At 34.5% G+C, this 16,315-nt stretch overlaps 2 protein-coding genes across 3 annotated transcripts; one reads left to right on the top strand and one right to left on the bottom strand.

The window, feature by feature from the left end:
* Positions 1-287: 287 nt before the first annotated feature.
* LOC132728591 (uncharacterized) lies at positions 288-1,449 on the bottom strand. The gene has a single exon (XM_060714255.1). It carries the CDS (start codon positions 1,447-1,449, stop codon positions 304-306), a length of 1,146 nt encoding a protein of 381 aa, XP_060570238.1. The 3' UTR covers positions 288-303.
* Positions 1,450-8,489: 7,040 nt separating this feature from the next.
* On the top strand, positions 8,490-14,599 carry LOC132728592 (heat shock 70 kDa protein 12A-like). 2 transcript variants are annotated; one of them, XM_060714256.1, is made up of 5 exons: positions 8,490-8,588; positions 10,029-10,356; positions 11,240-11,464; positions 12,401-12,557; positions 13,025-14,599. In XM_060714256.1, the coding sequence occupies exons 2-5, from the start codon at positions 10,048-10,050 to the stop codon at positions 14,083-14,085; spliced, it is 1,752 nt and encodes a 583-aa protein (XP_060570239.1). In that variant the 5' UTR covers positions 8,490-8,588; positions 10,029-10,047; the 3' UTR covers positions 14,086-14,599. The 2 variants fall into 2 exon arrangements, with proteins under 2 accessions (XP_060570239.1, XP_060570240.1); XM_060714257.1 differs by lacking the exon at positions 8,490-8,588 and adding an exon at positions 8,839-9,179.
* The last annotated feature ends 1,716 nt before the right edge of the window (positions 14,600-16,315 follow it).

Genomic DNA, 16,315 nt, shown 5'->3' with positions numbered 1-16,315 from the left:
TGGGTAACTTAAATGATGAATAAGACGGTATTGACCTGGTGTTTTCTTTTCAACAACTCCTATTGGGCTAATTTTTAAATTATCGAAGGGAGATACTTCAAATGGACCAGCAATTCTATTATGTTTTTTCTCGGCTTCCAGTTTTCTTTCTACAATTTCTGGATATTCCATGCAAGATTTCAAATTTCTACTATCGCATGCTGACCTATCACCTATATAACCTAAATGAAACCCTCTTGGAAACCATTTTTTATGTAGTTTATGTCGTTATAACCTTGTAATAAGGAAATGAGGGGTTGAATTTCAATGGGGGTGGGAAGCTGGTTTTTGCACATATTTAACAGACTGTGGTTTGGTGAAATTGGATTGTTTCCCTTGGTTTTGGCCGAGGAGGGATTGAGCTGCATGCTCTCTGTTTCGATAATGGCACTGGCCTGCATGATGGGTACCTTTACAGAAACCACAGACATGGGGTAATGTGCAGTTAGTTGACCTGCAGTCTTGTCTATTGTAAGGCCAGCATGTATTTGGCCAAAACTTTGACAAGGGTTGGGAAGGTTTAGGTTTGTTCCAGCGTCTATTTGATGGGAATTCTGAACGAAAGGGCCGGGGACTTGACTGCGTATAGGGAGTTGGATCGGTGCATGCCTTTAACCAAAGTTCGTAATGCATTGTATCCCAAGGCATGCCCATCTGGGATTTCAGTAATCGGAACTGTGTGTCATAATTTTGCCACGCCAGTCCTGGTCGACGGGTTGATATATCCCGGACTACTTCAGCATATTTCATCAGAGCAGCTGTTAAGTATGGAAATTTTTCCGAATAAACAGCTACAAATCGCAGAAAGGCAGTTGTCCAAGTCTCAATGTTGAAAATTTTTCTGGGTTTGTGAGATGGAGCTAGGCTTACGTTATTTGAGGCGAAGTTGTTTATTTGAAGCGTAAATTGATTGGTATTGGTGGATGAGGGTTGCATTGGTAGAAGGTCTGCCATATCAATGTATGCGTCAGACCAGATTTTATTCTTTAGTTTTTTGTTAATCTGTGGGGAAATAGGGGTAGAAATGGGTGTATTTAGAAGAGTGCCATCATACCCACCATTTTGAAAGAAATTATTTGTGTGATTAGCCGTAATTTGACTGAAATTCACATCATCCATGTCTGAATCTGAACCATCACTGGATGTTGAGGATTCTTGGTCAGTTTCCACTGAGATATCATCTTCTGTGGGGTCTACCGGCATTGATTGGTTCTTACTCTTAGCCTTCTTTCTGGGAGGGGGTGCTCTTCTGCTTCTATTAATGTCTTTATTTGAACCGATTTTAGTTCCTGTTTTTAAAAGCGATTTTACATTGGTAGAGGAAGATTTTCTCTGTCCTCGTTTTGTCTGTATTTTAGTTGATTTCCTTTTCTGAGCTCGGCTATCAGAGGCTTCTGTACTAGCCTCCATGCCTGACCGGGTCCGTTTTACCTACAAAAATTTATAAAACATTAAAACAAAGAACAAATATCTTAATAAAAATAAAAGATAACCCTCTCTAGGTATAATATATGAATATTCTTGTATAATACAGTAAATTAGATAAGTAGTAAAAAGCAGTACCACTACAAAGATGTATTGAAAATATTTTTTAATATAATATAAATATAGTATATATAAAAACCTATACAATCAGGTTTAAAGTAATATATTAACGTTAATGAAATCTGTTTGTCGTTCCAGAAATTTGATTATTATTTAAGACTAAAAATGTTTGCGGAGGAGATTTGTATATGAAATGAACTTTATGTATTACTTTAGATATGTATGTACATTATACATGTACTCTGTAAAAGAAAGTAGAAAGTAGAAAAATTTTGGAACATCGGACCAAATTAGGAAATTTACCTATAAATTGATCTGGTTCATCAAAAAATATATACATTTGTTATTAGTAATGTACAATAACACTGTTACTATATATTAGTGTTAATCATCGCAATAAGGCGACTATAGAGTAAGTGTAATCATCGCCATTTATAAGGCATACTCTGTTACTATAGAGTAAATGTTATCATCGCCATTTATAAGGCATACTCTGTTACTATAGAGTTAATGTAATCATCGCCATTTTTAAGGCATACTCTGTTACTATAGAGTTAATGTAATCATCGCCATTTATATGGCATACTCTGTTACTATAGAGTTAATGTAATCATCGCCATCAGGCATAATCTATTACTATATTGGAACATCAGACCAGCCCAAGTGCATGATCTAGCTCATCAAATATATAAACTGTACTGAAATATGTTTTGTCTATGAAACACTCTTACTATAGTGTGAAACTAAAATATTCTGGGTCATTAGATTCCAAAGGTAAATTAAATCCTTGAGGGAATCTAGAACATCAGAAGATATACTAAATAAATGCTGTATGACTGCACTTAAATGAATTAAAATATGTATATGTGAAAAATACATGTACGGATCATAAGGTAAATTTTACTTGTGGTTCTTTAAGCTAGTAGATCTACATGTACATAAGCCTCTAGAAAATATAAAAAAAATTTATGTATATGTAGCTATTGCTATATAGTATGATATACAGTTTCAAATCCTGATAATAATGATTTGATAAAGACATTATAAGTCTTGAGAGATAAGATATTTAAAGAAAAAAAAAAAAAAATCTAGCAGTGTATGGAATGTATACATATCTTGATTTATAAATCCTTTGTTACACTGATAATGGCTGCTCTAACATTGTTGTACAGTTTTCTGTTCCCCAGGGGAGATAAGTGTGTGCCGTCTGCAGCAAATACCCTCTGTTGATTTGTTTCTGTCCAAAAGCCTTTCAATCGCCACAATCTGGAGTATCCTTTAGGCAAATGGGAATGTAAATGATGGTTGAATGTGTCCACCTGACTGTTAAATAATTTGCAGTCCACCGGATATTTAAACAAAACACGTGGGGTTATTCTGTGTAATGTTTGTAAAACGACCACATATTTCACTTTGTACACATTGTATAGTTTTTCCGTAAGAATGCATATGTCCTGTGCTATACGTTCTGGATAATTGCCCGTTTGGTAAAGATCACACGTTCCTATCATTAAAAGCACAATGTCAGGTTCAAAATCCTTCACAATTTCCAACGAGCTGCTTCGAGCCAATTTCGACACGGTTGATCCTGGGAATGCAGAAAACTGCACCATGTAATGAGCTGGGTCCAAATTAAATGAATACGAAAGATCATGTTCATTCCGAATGAAAAGTTTTAAATGAGACACAAATGAATGACCATATAATAAAACCTTTGTTGTTGACATAGTTGTAGTTGTGCGCATGCGTCGGATTGCTAACAGCTGATTTCCGTAGCTCTCATAAAAAACTCTGTAAACACTGTGTTTCGGACTGTTACTGCATTTCTGCTGCTGTTCAGAACGTTGAATGAAGAAATCTAATGAAAGTTTCATTCATCCATTGTTAAATTAACACCCAAAGTATAGTCACAGGTATCTATTCTGTCAAAAAATTTTCCCGCCAGACCAACCTTGACCTTTTATTGTCCAACTTCCGGTGGGAGAAAAAGGTAAACAATATGTTTGTAGGTATTTTTATATCCCTTCTTTTTCTCTCGACATTACTTTATATGGTGAATGTACCAGATAATTTCATCAGAACCAACATTACCCTACATCCTAGGCCCTCCATCCTGCCAAACGCAATGTCGCCGTCAAAAATCTCCTCGTGTGGAATTATTGTAGGCAACCTGAAACTTAGGTTTAGACGCCACCAAATTCCCACCAAAATTCATAGAAGTAAGACCTTATCACATCTAGTCATACTACTGCTGTCTATTTCATGCGATGTTGAACGGAACCCTGGCCCGGATTATCCTTGTGGAAGCTGTGGGTCTGAGGTCAAAGATTCTGACCATGCTGTTGAATGTGATAATTGCTGTATGTGGTTCCACATACAATGTCAAGGGTTGAACAGCACATGGTACCAAGATCTAACCAATAGCAATACATCCTTTGCATGGACATGTACAATATGTGATGAATCAAATCTTTCGAATATTTCAAGCATCCTCTCAATCTCATCACATAACAGCTTCTCACCTCTAGTAGATGAAAATACAGATACACCTAGCTCTATAAATCCCAAAAATCCAAAACAAAAACAAATTGATTATGTATCCAAACTGAAAATTATATGCATAAACTGCCAGTCAATAGTCAACAAAAAACATGAATTTCAAAATTTATTAATAGATCAAAACCCAGATATTGTTACAGCCACAGAGTCATGGCTAAATAAAGAACACTATAACAGTGAAATTTTCCCACCTGAACTCGGCTACACAGTTTTTCGCCGTGACAGACTCAAAGGTAAGGGCGGTGGAGTGTTTATCCTTGTTAAAAACAACCTCCTACCAAGTGAACAACCAAAACTGAACACCGATTGTGAAATAATATGGATAAAAATAGAAATCAAAGGTAGTAAGTCACTCTTTCTGGCATCTTATTACAAACCACACGAACTTGATATGAATAGTATTTTAGAATTTGAAAAATCCCTTGAACTTGTGCGTAACTTAAAAGGTACAAAGTTAATCCTTGGCGATTTTAACCTCCCAAAATTAAATTGGGACTCTGAACATACACCATATCTTAAAGAAGGCTTAAACACAAGTCCTGTGTATGATAAATTCCTGAAGATCATTGATGATCATAACCTCGTACAAATGGTCAATGAAAGTACACGAAATGACAATATTCTTGACCTATTGCTCATTTCAAACCACACTCTTGTTAACAATGTCAAGGTCATACCTGGCATATCAGATCATGACATCATATCCACAGAAATATCTTCTAGGCCTACCCTCCTCAAACAAAAACCTCGTACTTGCACCTTGTATAAAAAGGCAAATTGGACTGAGTTGAAAACCTTCATTAAAACCTCAACATCTGAAATACTTCAAAAAGCTGAATCTTTGTCTGTTGAAGAACTTTGGTCGCAGTTCAAACACACACTTGAGGATGGCATATCAAAATTCATACCCACTAAAAGAATTACAGCTAAACCATCTTTGCCCTGGATAACAAAATCCATTAAAAAATTAATTCATAAAAGAGATCAGCTCTATAAAAATATTAAAAAACCAAAAACAAATAAAAATAAATCTGATCATGATCAATGGCTAAAATTTAAAAATTTGAAATCGCAAATAAAAGCTAGAATTAAACAATCATATGAAGCTTACTTAGAAAACATCCTGAACCTTGCAGATGATGATGATGAAACTAATACACAAAGTAAAGTTTGTACCAAAAAACTATACTCACTTATAAAAAACTCTAAACAAGATTCACAAAGTGTGTCTCCATTAAAAGATCAAAAGTCAGGTTCTCTCAAAATTAATAACACTGAAAAAGCAAACATTCTTAACAAACAATTTCAATCAGTTTTCTCACCAATTATACCACTCACACTTAAAGATCAATGTATACAAAAACTGAGACTCATGGATCCCAGAAAGTATTGTCAGTACCCACAAATGAATGACATCATCATCGGTAGGGCAGGTGTACTAAAGCTCCTCGCCAACCTCAATGCCAACAAAGCTGCCGGCCCTGACAACATTAGACCAATTGTCCTGAAGGAGCTGAGAGAAGAGATTGCTGACATCGTTGCAGTTCTTTTCCAAAAATCCCTGACCACCGGTAATATTCCCAATGACTGGACCCGTGCAAACGTATGCCCTGTCTACAAAAAAGGTGATACAAGTGATCCAGCAAACTATCGCCCAATTTCCCTTACATGCATCCTCTGTAAAACACTCGAACATATAGTTGCCTCTCAACTATCCTCTCACTTTACCACCCACAACATACTCTTTGATCTTCAGCATGGATTCAGAGTAAGACGATCATGTGAGACACAACTCATTGAACTTACTGATTACTTTGTGAACAACCTTTCAAATGGCAAACAAACAGATCTCATACTTCTTGACTTCTCCAAAGCTTTCGATAAAGTAAACCATCTTAAACTCCTAGATACCCTGCAAGAACATGGTGTTTGTCCTCAAATTCTAAACTGGATACAGTCATTCCTTATTGGCCGTAGACAGACAGTAGTTGTGGATAGTGACTGCTCATCTGAAGTCCCAGTTACCTCTGGAGTGCCCCAAGGCTCGGTCCTAGGGCCCCTCTGTTTCCTTCTATATATCAACAAGTTACCATCTTCTGTCCTCAAATCCCAAGTCAGATTATTTGCAGACGACACTGCTGTATACCTAACCATCAATTCCTCCTCAGACCCCCCAACTCTCCAACATGATCTAGACAATATGGTTCTGTGGGAGAAGCAGTGGGACATGGAGTTTAACCCTTCAAAATGCCAAGTCATCCATATCACCAAAAATAAGACCATAATTAAACACAAATATATGCTCCATGGCCAAATCCTAGAGTCTGTTACAAATGCTAAATATCTCGGACTAGATCTATCTGCTGACCTTAAATTTAATACACATATATCTCGAATAACTTCCAATGCAAACAGATCCCTTGGCTTTATTAAAAGAAATGTCATCACTAAAAATGAGAAAGTAAAAGAACTAGCATACAAGTCCCTGGTCCGCCCACAGGTTGAATATGCCTCATCTATTTGGTCTCCTTATGCTAAAACCAATATTGACAAAGTTGAGATGATCCAGAGACGTGCAATAAGATGGGTTAAAAGGGATTACTCCCCTCACTCTAGTGTCACAGCCATGCAGGAAGAACTGGGCTGGCGATCCCTTGAACATCGCAGACTGGACTGTAGACTGATAATGTTTTATAAGATATACCATAACCTAGTTGCAATTAATCTCCCAACTTATGTTCAAACCCCACATAGATTAACCAGACATATGCATCCCTTATCCCTACGTCAAATACAGGTATCCTCCGACTACCATAAGTACTCTTTCTTCCCTCATAGCATTATACTATGGAATAAACTTCCTAGTAACATTGCCACCCTGCCCAACCTGAGTCAGTTCAAACAGGCAGTGGTGGGTTTGCAGTACTAGTCTTACTCCCAGTGTTTTTAAACTATTTTATCTCTTATCATCTTGTTTCACTATTAACATTTTAACCATGACTAGAATACATTCTCAGTCTCACCTTCCAAGCATGTCAATGTTTGGACTTTTCTTTTTAGCTTTTCTCTTCACCTTTTACTAACAATCCGACGTGCACTAAATTCCTGCCTTTAACACTCGTAAGAGGGGTTGGCAGTATCCAGAGATAGATAGATAGTTGTTCGGTTGAAGCGTCCCTGTTGACCTACTTCCTTTGTTTGAAAATTTTGGTCGATAAAAATCCTTCGTAAGCAGTCTAGATAAGTTTATATCCACGTAAACACGGTGAAATATAATACCCAAAGACGTCGATGATACAATTCCGCTGATTATTTAAATGTAAATGTAGAAAAACAAAAGTAATACACAATTTGATTGAGAGAAAAGCAAATGCGAGTTTCTTTGTTCACTGTTCACTGAGGTACGCGAAGTGACGTAGGCTAATTATAAATGCACCGTTTATTTGTCGGTAACGAAACTTCGGTATGCGGACCTCTATCTGCAGTGCATAAGATATATGCGGATTTACAGAAAAGTAAAGTGAATGATATTAAGAATTATGTTGTCTTGCATATAAATAATTTTATGACACATAAAATACATTTCTGTAGTATGTATGCATTGCCTTTAAAGAAAGTTTGTTGGTATCATACTTGAATAAAAAAGACATCAAAACACGCCTGTCTTGTATTGCATTGCTTAGGTTCGATATTTGAAAGCAAAACTTTCGTATCTCTTCATTGTAAGAAATCTGTCAACAATGGACAGTTTTGATTTACCAGTCCGACGGAATTTATCATAAAATACACTTGAATAAAAATCCTATACATTTTTTGTTTCGTTTTTTTTCTCAATAGTGTCCCTTAACTGTACCATAGTGCAAAATTCTTTAAGAGTATCTAATTATAAGTATAATTTTAATAAGGTAATTACATAATATATAAACATTATTATATATATCTCGATTCACAGCTACCATAAGTGTTATGAATTACTTGTAATTAGTTTTACAAGTATACTTGTTTACGAAGATAAATGATACAAGATCAATAAGGATGATTTTTAAAGTATGTTATAAATATAAAATTACTGTAATTACCAATCTAATCATATAATTTTGAATATAATTCTTATTTTATTTCTTACTTTTAAAATTGACAATACTATTATATTAGCTTAAACATTTGACATGATTTTAAAATTGGAAATGCATGTCATGAAGTCTTGACATAAGTATATCTTTCAAATACTATTTTCAATGTAAAAAAGTCATTGTATAAATTCGAAAGCTTTAATATTGATTAAATAACATTTTAAACCCGATTTTACACAAGGTTTACATTAAACTACTAATATGCGACGTTGCCACTTTATTTATGGTTTCGTTATTGATAAATACCTTGGCGGTTTCGTAGAAGTCGTAAAATAGGAAGTAAATTAGATATCATTTCAACGGTGGCAGCGCGTAAGTCATAATAATATATTTCAACATAACAAGGTAGATTAACTTGTTTAAATGGGGGATTTATTGTAGATTATTAAATTAAAATAATCATATGATATGACAGTAACTACGATGATTCTATTTCCGACTGAAAGCCTTCCAGTTTGTTTAAAATGTTCAGACTGGAGTAGAGATATTTTATATTGTAGATGTATTTTACCAAATTAAATGGATCTTAAAATGTTAAATCAAGCTAGTTCTTTTATGTTATCATGTTCATTGCTAGAACCAATACTTCTGTTTTCCGTTCTTAAAAGCGAAAGTAAGCGTTCTGAAAACCGAAAGTAAACAAAACATACCATACGTTTAGAAGTTTCAAAGGTTTTCTAAACAAATGCAGTATTTGAATATTTGGTAGCACAAACGGAATAGAAAATTTGTTAAAAAGTTAATATACGTAATTTTAAGGTCATAGTTGTAAAGATTTGAGTTACGATTGGGATTAGCTTCAGACCAGGAAGATATTTATATTCAGAGAATAAATTTTTTTAACGAGAAACAAACAAGGAAGTTGTTTCACATCCTTAACATACAACTCAATCATTTGTACAGGTAGATACTTGTAACATATCCTCATTCATGAACAATTTTTTATGTTAAGGTTTTAATACGGTAAGCATTGCGCTATTGTTTTAAAAAATAAATGAGCCGCGTCACGACAAAACCAACATAATGGGTTTGCGACCAGCATTGATCCAGACCAGCCTGTGCATCCGCGCAGTCTGACCAGGATCCATGCTGTTCGCAAGTAGAGAAACTGATAGCGAACAGCATGGATCCTGATCTGGATCCATGCTGGTCACAAACGCACTATGTTGGTTTTGTAGTGACGCGGCTCTTATAGAGAAAATAGGAATCCTTACAAAAGGTCTATAACGCCCACATTGAACAGCAAAATGGTTCGTTAAGGGCACAGTCAAGTGCTAACTACCATCCACGCCCCTAGCACTAGCTTAAGCAGAATTCAACATTCAACCATGAAAATGGTGACATTTTAAAAAAAAACTAAAATTACAACAGACACAACAGCAATGTTGGACTTAAAGATCTCAAAGATGTTTATATATACTTATCAATTATGAAGCTGTTTAAAGAAAGATAAGAAGAAGAAGCTTTTTCTGATTTTTCTAATACAAATTGCAGAAATTGTCCTTATTTGGTGTTTAAAAATTAAACGATCGACTTTGCATTTTTGAAAATGAAAACGCTTAAACTATATGTAAAGGCGATGTTTCTGTACGAACCATCCTGTGTGTAATCTCTCATGCTATAGTTTAAGATGTGTCTTTCGGAAACCATCATCCTACCATCACATAAATTACATTCTTTTAACTATTTTTACACAATAAACAATTAAGATTAAAAGCCCTTTTAAACATATATTTTTCTGAATTTTTATAGCTCAAGTTAAAAAAGTGTCATGTCAAAGGGCAACCAAGCACTTCTTGTGGCAGCCATTGATTTTGGTACCACCTACTCTGGATATGCTTTTTCGTTTCGGCATGAGTTTGAGCAAGATCCTCTGAAGGTTTGTGCCAGCTCCTGGACGACCGGATCTAGAGTGTCAATTTCTCTGAAGACGTCTTCCACGATTCTGTTTAAGCCAAACCGTCAGTTTGACTCATTTGGATTCGAAGCTGAGGACAAATACAGTGACCTTGCCCTTGACGATGAGCACCGTGATTGGTACTACTTCAGAAGATTTAAGATGATGTTGTACAGTTCAAAGGTTTGCATCTTTAAATGTTTCTATTATCAAAAAATAAAAACAATTGTAGGTCTTTATTCATGCCAACACAAAGCAAAATAATTTTACAAGAGTTATTCTTCCGTTCTCATACTTTTCTTGAATATAAAACTGTTTGAATTGTATTGCATATGTATATAATGTAAATGTATATATTCGGAAAATTACTATGTTTAAACTAGACCAAAATATGACGACTTGATAAAGCTATGATGTTTCAATCAGAATAGAATTTAATTACAGTTGCTGTTTAATAAGCTAATGTTACACCTTTTGATTTTATAAAAGAGAGGTGAAAATAAGTAAATATCATTAAATAAGTTTTATATTCAGCACGAAGAGGATATTCCATTTAACGCCACCTGATCGATAGATGGTTTGTGTTCATATCTGTCATAACATTCTCACATTTATCGTAAAGTAAAAATTATTCTTCAGCTCAAATCGCTAGGCCCACTAAGAAAGAAAACTGTGAAATATCAAGATCACCAGTGTCAAAGACCGTACTCTTTTGGTGTTTTTTTCCTTCAACTTGAATTTGTTCATTTTTATTTTGCTTTCGATAATTTATTGCACATGTAAATACAGCATCTACAGTTTACTAACGGCGGTTTCTAAATGCAAAATTTCACCATCATCATGATTAAATGTTTCATTCTGCCTCATGGCGGTGCTAGGGGGCGTGTACGGTAACTTCCACTGTCATTACCGCCCATGAACAGGCTCAATCAAACCTAGCGTGGAATGTTTACAATTTTGTCGTTTTGTGCGTTCTTTAAGGATTCTTTATGTCTCTCTATTTTAATGATAAAAAAATCTTTTTTTTTCCAAAATCTTAATATATTCCATGTAATTATTGTTCAAGGATGTACACAGGACATCTTTGATAAAAGATGAGACAGGAAAGGAATTACCAGCAATGGAAGTTTTTGCTGCTGGCATCCGCTATTTAAAAGATCATATGATGCAGTCTTGCACCGAGAGAATGTACGGGGGTGACATGAACTTACACGACATTCGATGGGTATTGACAGTTCCTGCAATTTGGGATGATGCGGCTAAACAGTTTATGAGAGAAGCTGCATTAAAGGTATGCAGATACAAACCATGATGTTAATGATTTCAATTTAGAAAAAAAATGATGTGAGTAAAAACCCAAGAAACATAATATTAAAAAAAGGATGTAAAGGATTGTGAATGGAATATGCTTATGCATTTTGTCAATAATTTTAAGCATAGACTTTAAAGTAGATTGCTCACCAAAAAGTACTTCTTATAGATGTACTTAAATATTGGTATAAAAGAACAATAGAAGTTTATAACAGGGATATTCTTGTAAAATCTTGTAAGAAGTTCTAAGTGATTTAGTATGAACATTTCTTTGATGATATGAATTATAATATTTTGTTCTAGAACATTCATTATCTGCAATATAAGGGTAAGTAATATCGAACCATATGTTTCACACTAGCTAACGGCGTACACATTTGTGTTGCTTAGTTTGCTGCTGATATATGTGTATACTATCAACGTAAATATGTGTTGTATCACGGAAGTTCCAATATAGACCAATTCACTTTAAAAGATTATACCATCATAATTATTTGATCGGGTAGGGTTCAAAAAATTTACGCATAAAGTGTTATGAATATAAAATATTGACAAACTATGCTCAAATTTGATATTTGAAAATACTGATGATAGCTTCACAGTCTTTTTGTAAATATAATATAACATGATATGACTTCACACTTAGTAGATATGTTATGTTTTAAATCCTACACACTATAAGTGGACACACTATGAATATATAGTGTCAATAAAAAAAGTTGCAGACCCATAATAAGGAACGCGGACTCCCATGCATAGTTTGTACATCAAATATCTAAATTAGACATATTCAATAAGAATTTTATAGATTTCAATCAATTTCTTCAATAAAAATATTTTACTCAAAGATGAAGTTCAACATAGCCCTCAGTATATCTTAAATATATTTTATTTTAATTTTAACTATTATAATTAGGCTGGAATACCCGGAGAGTACCTAAAACTTGCACTAGAACCGGAAGCAGCTTCAATGTTTTGCAGATATCTTCCGGTTGAACGAATGATGGGATCTGCAGACAAGAAAATAACTTGCTTTCAACCAAAGTCAAAGTACCTTGTTCTTGATGCAGGAGGTATAGCCAAAATAGCTATGTTTCGACATTGAATCAGCATAAAGAAAATCAAAACTTAAACATTTTATAGCCATACTTTCAAAATATTTTCAAAACATGAAGTGCAAATAACTCAACATTGTGTTCACAAATTACACAATATATATGCATTCCCCTATTTTGTTCTAGTGTGTTATAGTAAAGTTGTAACTCTGCATACATTTCTAAATTATTTAGCACAACTAAAAACGGTGAACAGTCAATAATGCTATACAATTAATGTGATACAAATGGCTTGCCGTCATTCGTTTGATAAAATAATAAATATAAAATAAAATATGTAATATATTCTATATATTGAATATTATGATATATATTCATTAAATGAAAGGAAATGAATAGATCGCCCTCTTTTGTTAAAATGTGTTTAAAATGCTATTTTGAAATATAGAAATATGAAATCAAAAGAGTGTTATATCAAATTTCAGGAGGAACCGTAGATATTACCGTGCATGAAGTTATACAAAATGGAAAGTTAAAAGAACTCTATAAAGCAAATGGTGGAGCCTGGGGCGGCACAACTATTGACGAAGCTTTTATGCGCTTTATTCAAGCTATAACTGGAGAAAAAGTAATTTTAAGGTTCCAGGAAGATCACAAAGACGACTTCATTGATCTACTCAGAGAATTCGAGATAAAGAAACGAACAGTCAAGCCTGACATGGACTCAAAGGTAACATTTAAGATACCGATAACCCTCCACGAGCTTTATAGAGATGTAAATGACGGAGAGATACGAGACGCCGTTCGCAAGATTCCTACTTTAGAAGGAAAGGTTACGTTTGCCGGTGATAAGATGAGAGTTGAAGCAGACACTGTAAAAGCACTGTTTGCACAAACAAATGATACAATCACTAAGCATCTACAAAACATATTAAGCTTACCAGTAGCGCAAGGTATATCGTCAATTCTCATGGTGGGTGGATTTTCTGAGTCACCTATGTTGCGTCACGCCGTGGAAACATCGTTTCCAAATGCTCGTGTGATTATTCCACACGAGGCTGGATTGGCGGTTTTAAAGGGCGCTGTTATTTTTGGCCATGACAGCAATATCATAACTTCACGCATTGCGAAGTTTACATATGGTTTAAAATGCTACAGTGAATTTGATCCTTCTATACATCCAAAGGAAAGAGTTATCTATAACAAATGCGGCGGGAAAGAAGTGAGGGGTAGTTTTTCAAAGCTTGTAGAGGTTGGACAAAGTGTGTCAGAAATTGACCAATCTAAAATGATGTCATATCACCCTACTGATGGAGAAAGTGCTTTCTGTATAAAACTGTTTGCATCACCTAAAAGGGATCCAATATTCGTTGACGAGCCGGAATGTATTTCAATTGGTGAGGTTAGCGTTGATTGTAGAGACCGACATGGAAAGATTGGAAGTGCATCTGTAGGTCTTATTTTTGGAGGAACGGAACTAGAAGTAAGGGCAGTGCACAATACAACTGGAGAAGAAACGAAAGCAACCTTCGATTTTTTGGAGTAACAGGGATTTTATTGGCATCGTTCTGTCGTATTAATTTTATTGACGATTGAAAATGTTATTTTTAGAAACATTTTTTTAATTGTATTATTGACCTTATTTCGTATTTTATAACGGAAACAACTTTCTTAAAACTTTTTTTCCAATTTAATCGAGCAAATGAATAACTGCAAATGACGTTAAATCTGTATTGCGTGACAATTAAGGTCATTTGCGTTTAAAGAGAAAAAGCTGATAAGCTGGAAATACAAAATACTGTACACATGTCTTATTTTAACAAAATGGGGAAAAGGGACATTCCTAAAACGCGATAAAAACATCCCAAGTACATCAAAATGCAAATTTGGTTTGATTGAGTGTTTATGAGGGGTAATGGAATAGTGCAACACCGACTTAAGCGGTATTCAATTTTAACACCTTATGTACTTGAATCATCCCAAGGGAACAAAAATATAACAACACTGAAGTGAAGTAGAGGCAACTCACGTCATTTGACATCTGCTGACGTGAAGTATTACTGTTTAAACTACAAGGGAGGTAATTCGAAAATTTATTCAATTTCTATGTTTTTAAGTTTCAAAATTTATGTAGAACAACATTCATATGTTCGGCAGTCTCTTTGTTTGTTTAATAGAGCAATATTTTAGATATCCACTGACACAAATACTTTTAATTGAAAATTGTTGTACACATCCCATGCACCAACTTAGGCAGTAATAAATTGTCTTAATTATACAAGCAGAATAACCATCTTCATATTGTCTAATCTGTACATATCACTGTCGTCGTAGATGATACCTTTCCTTTTTTTTTAGTAATTAGGAGTAAAATTTAAAATAAGATCATACCTTGTTAAGTTTAGTAAATCGTAATTGATGACTAACATTTTAAGTATGTTTTATTGTTTTAATAGCATAAACTGACTACGTTTATATCGTATTATAAAACATGAAACATCTTTCATAAAGCTAAATTAACAAATTATTGAAAATCATGTTTTTAAACATAAATGGAGGCAACCTCCTATTGGTTAATATGATCTATCTATACTACATATCACTTATGTAAAGAAGTGGCGGCGTGCCCGAGTGGTTCACGCGTCGGACTAGTAATCACAGGATTGCTGACCGCGTGGGCAAGCCGCTGTTTCCGCGAGCAAGAAACTTGACATTCATTGCTTAGTACTGGTTGGTTCAAGGTAATGATTTGAGAGTGTAATATAGCTTTCAACACAATCGAACTGAAATAAATTTGTTTAAAATTGTTAAACGTTTTATGCATGATTCTATTTTTCAAATGAGATTGGATACTACTGATTCTTAATCCAGTTGATGATTATTTTGTGACAGCATTTGTTGCACTATTTAAGGAATTTGTGACATTGGTAGTTTTCTCTCCGGACAATGGCAGAAAGCTACATTGAATTTCACAAAGCAAAGATCAGCCAAAGCATAGTTCCTGGGCAGGGTGTCCAGCGGTTAACCAGTACTAGTTCCCTTCCCTTTCGGAAGTAACAGGTAACTTCTGTACATGAAAGTGACCTACACTTTCCAAAAATTGGACCCGGGTCGCCCGATTCACAGTCCAACGCTTTAGATATTCGGATAACCTGATGACTTATTTTGAGAATTGTTATATGTAACCTTCTGTAGTTGGTGACAGGGAGACGTGAGAGGTGTTTGCGCCTATCATTATCTGCAATTTCATCAAATTTGTTTTCATTGCGTTCGAAGATCCCCCATTTTTGTAATCTAAAATTTATTTATAAAGGCCTATTTAACAAGGCCTAGTATGTTAGGTGAGGGGAAATTATACAATTTTATCATAAAGTTTGTAAATTCATGTTATCAACAAAGCGCCTATTCGTTCTTATTTAAACGTGTGATAACTCCTCGGGTCTTCTTTTTTATTATATTTCAGTTATCTCCCATTATTTAGATTTAAGGCAGTTTATGATTTAGATTGTTTGTTGTACGTAGTATGATTATCGAAATACAATGTATATCAATTGCTATAGCATATGCATAAGCTATATGTTATAGCAACAATAACGTTTAAATTATAAGAAATACGCTATACATGTATACAATGTACTGGATATGTGAATATGTGACCGGGGTATTAAGCAAAAAGGTGCTTATTTATAAACTCTGTCAGTATTGCTTTGCTCACCAAAGGCAATAACTTAAGAAAATATGAAACAAGACATGAAATCGTTTAAGATTAAATGGTC

The sequence above is a fragment of the Ruditapes philippinarum genome, unplaced genomic scaffold (genome assembly GCF_026571515.1).
Source record: "Ruditapes philippinarum isolate M1 unplaced genomic scaffold, ASM2657151v2 ctg8311_1_1_1_1, whole genome shotgun sequence".
Classification (NCBI taxonomy): Eukaryota; Metazoa; Mollusca; class Bivalvia; order Venerida; family Veneridae; genus Ruditapes; species Ruditapes philippinarum.
Note: the sequence above shows the minus strand (reverse complement) of the source record. Positions and strands in the feature narration are given on the sequence as shown.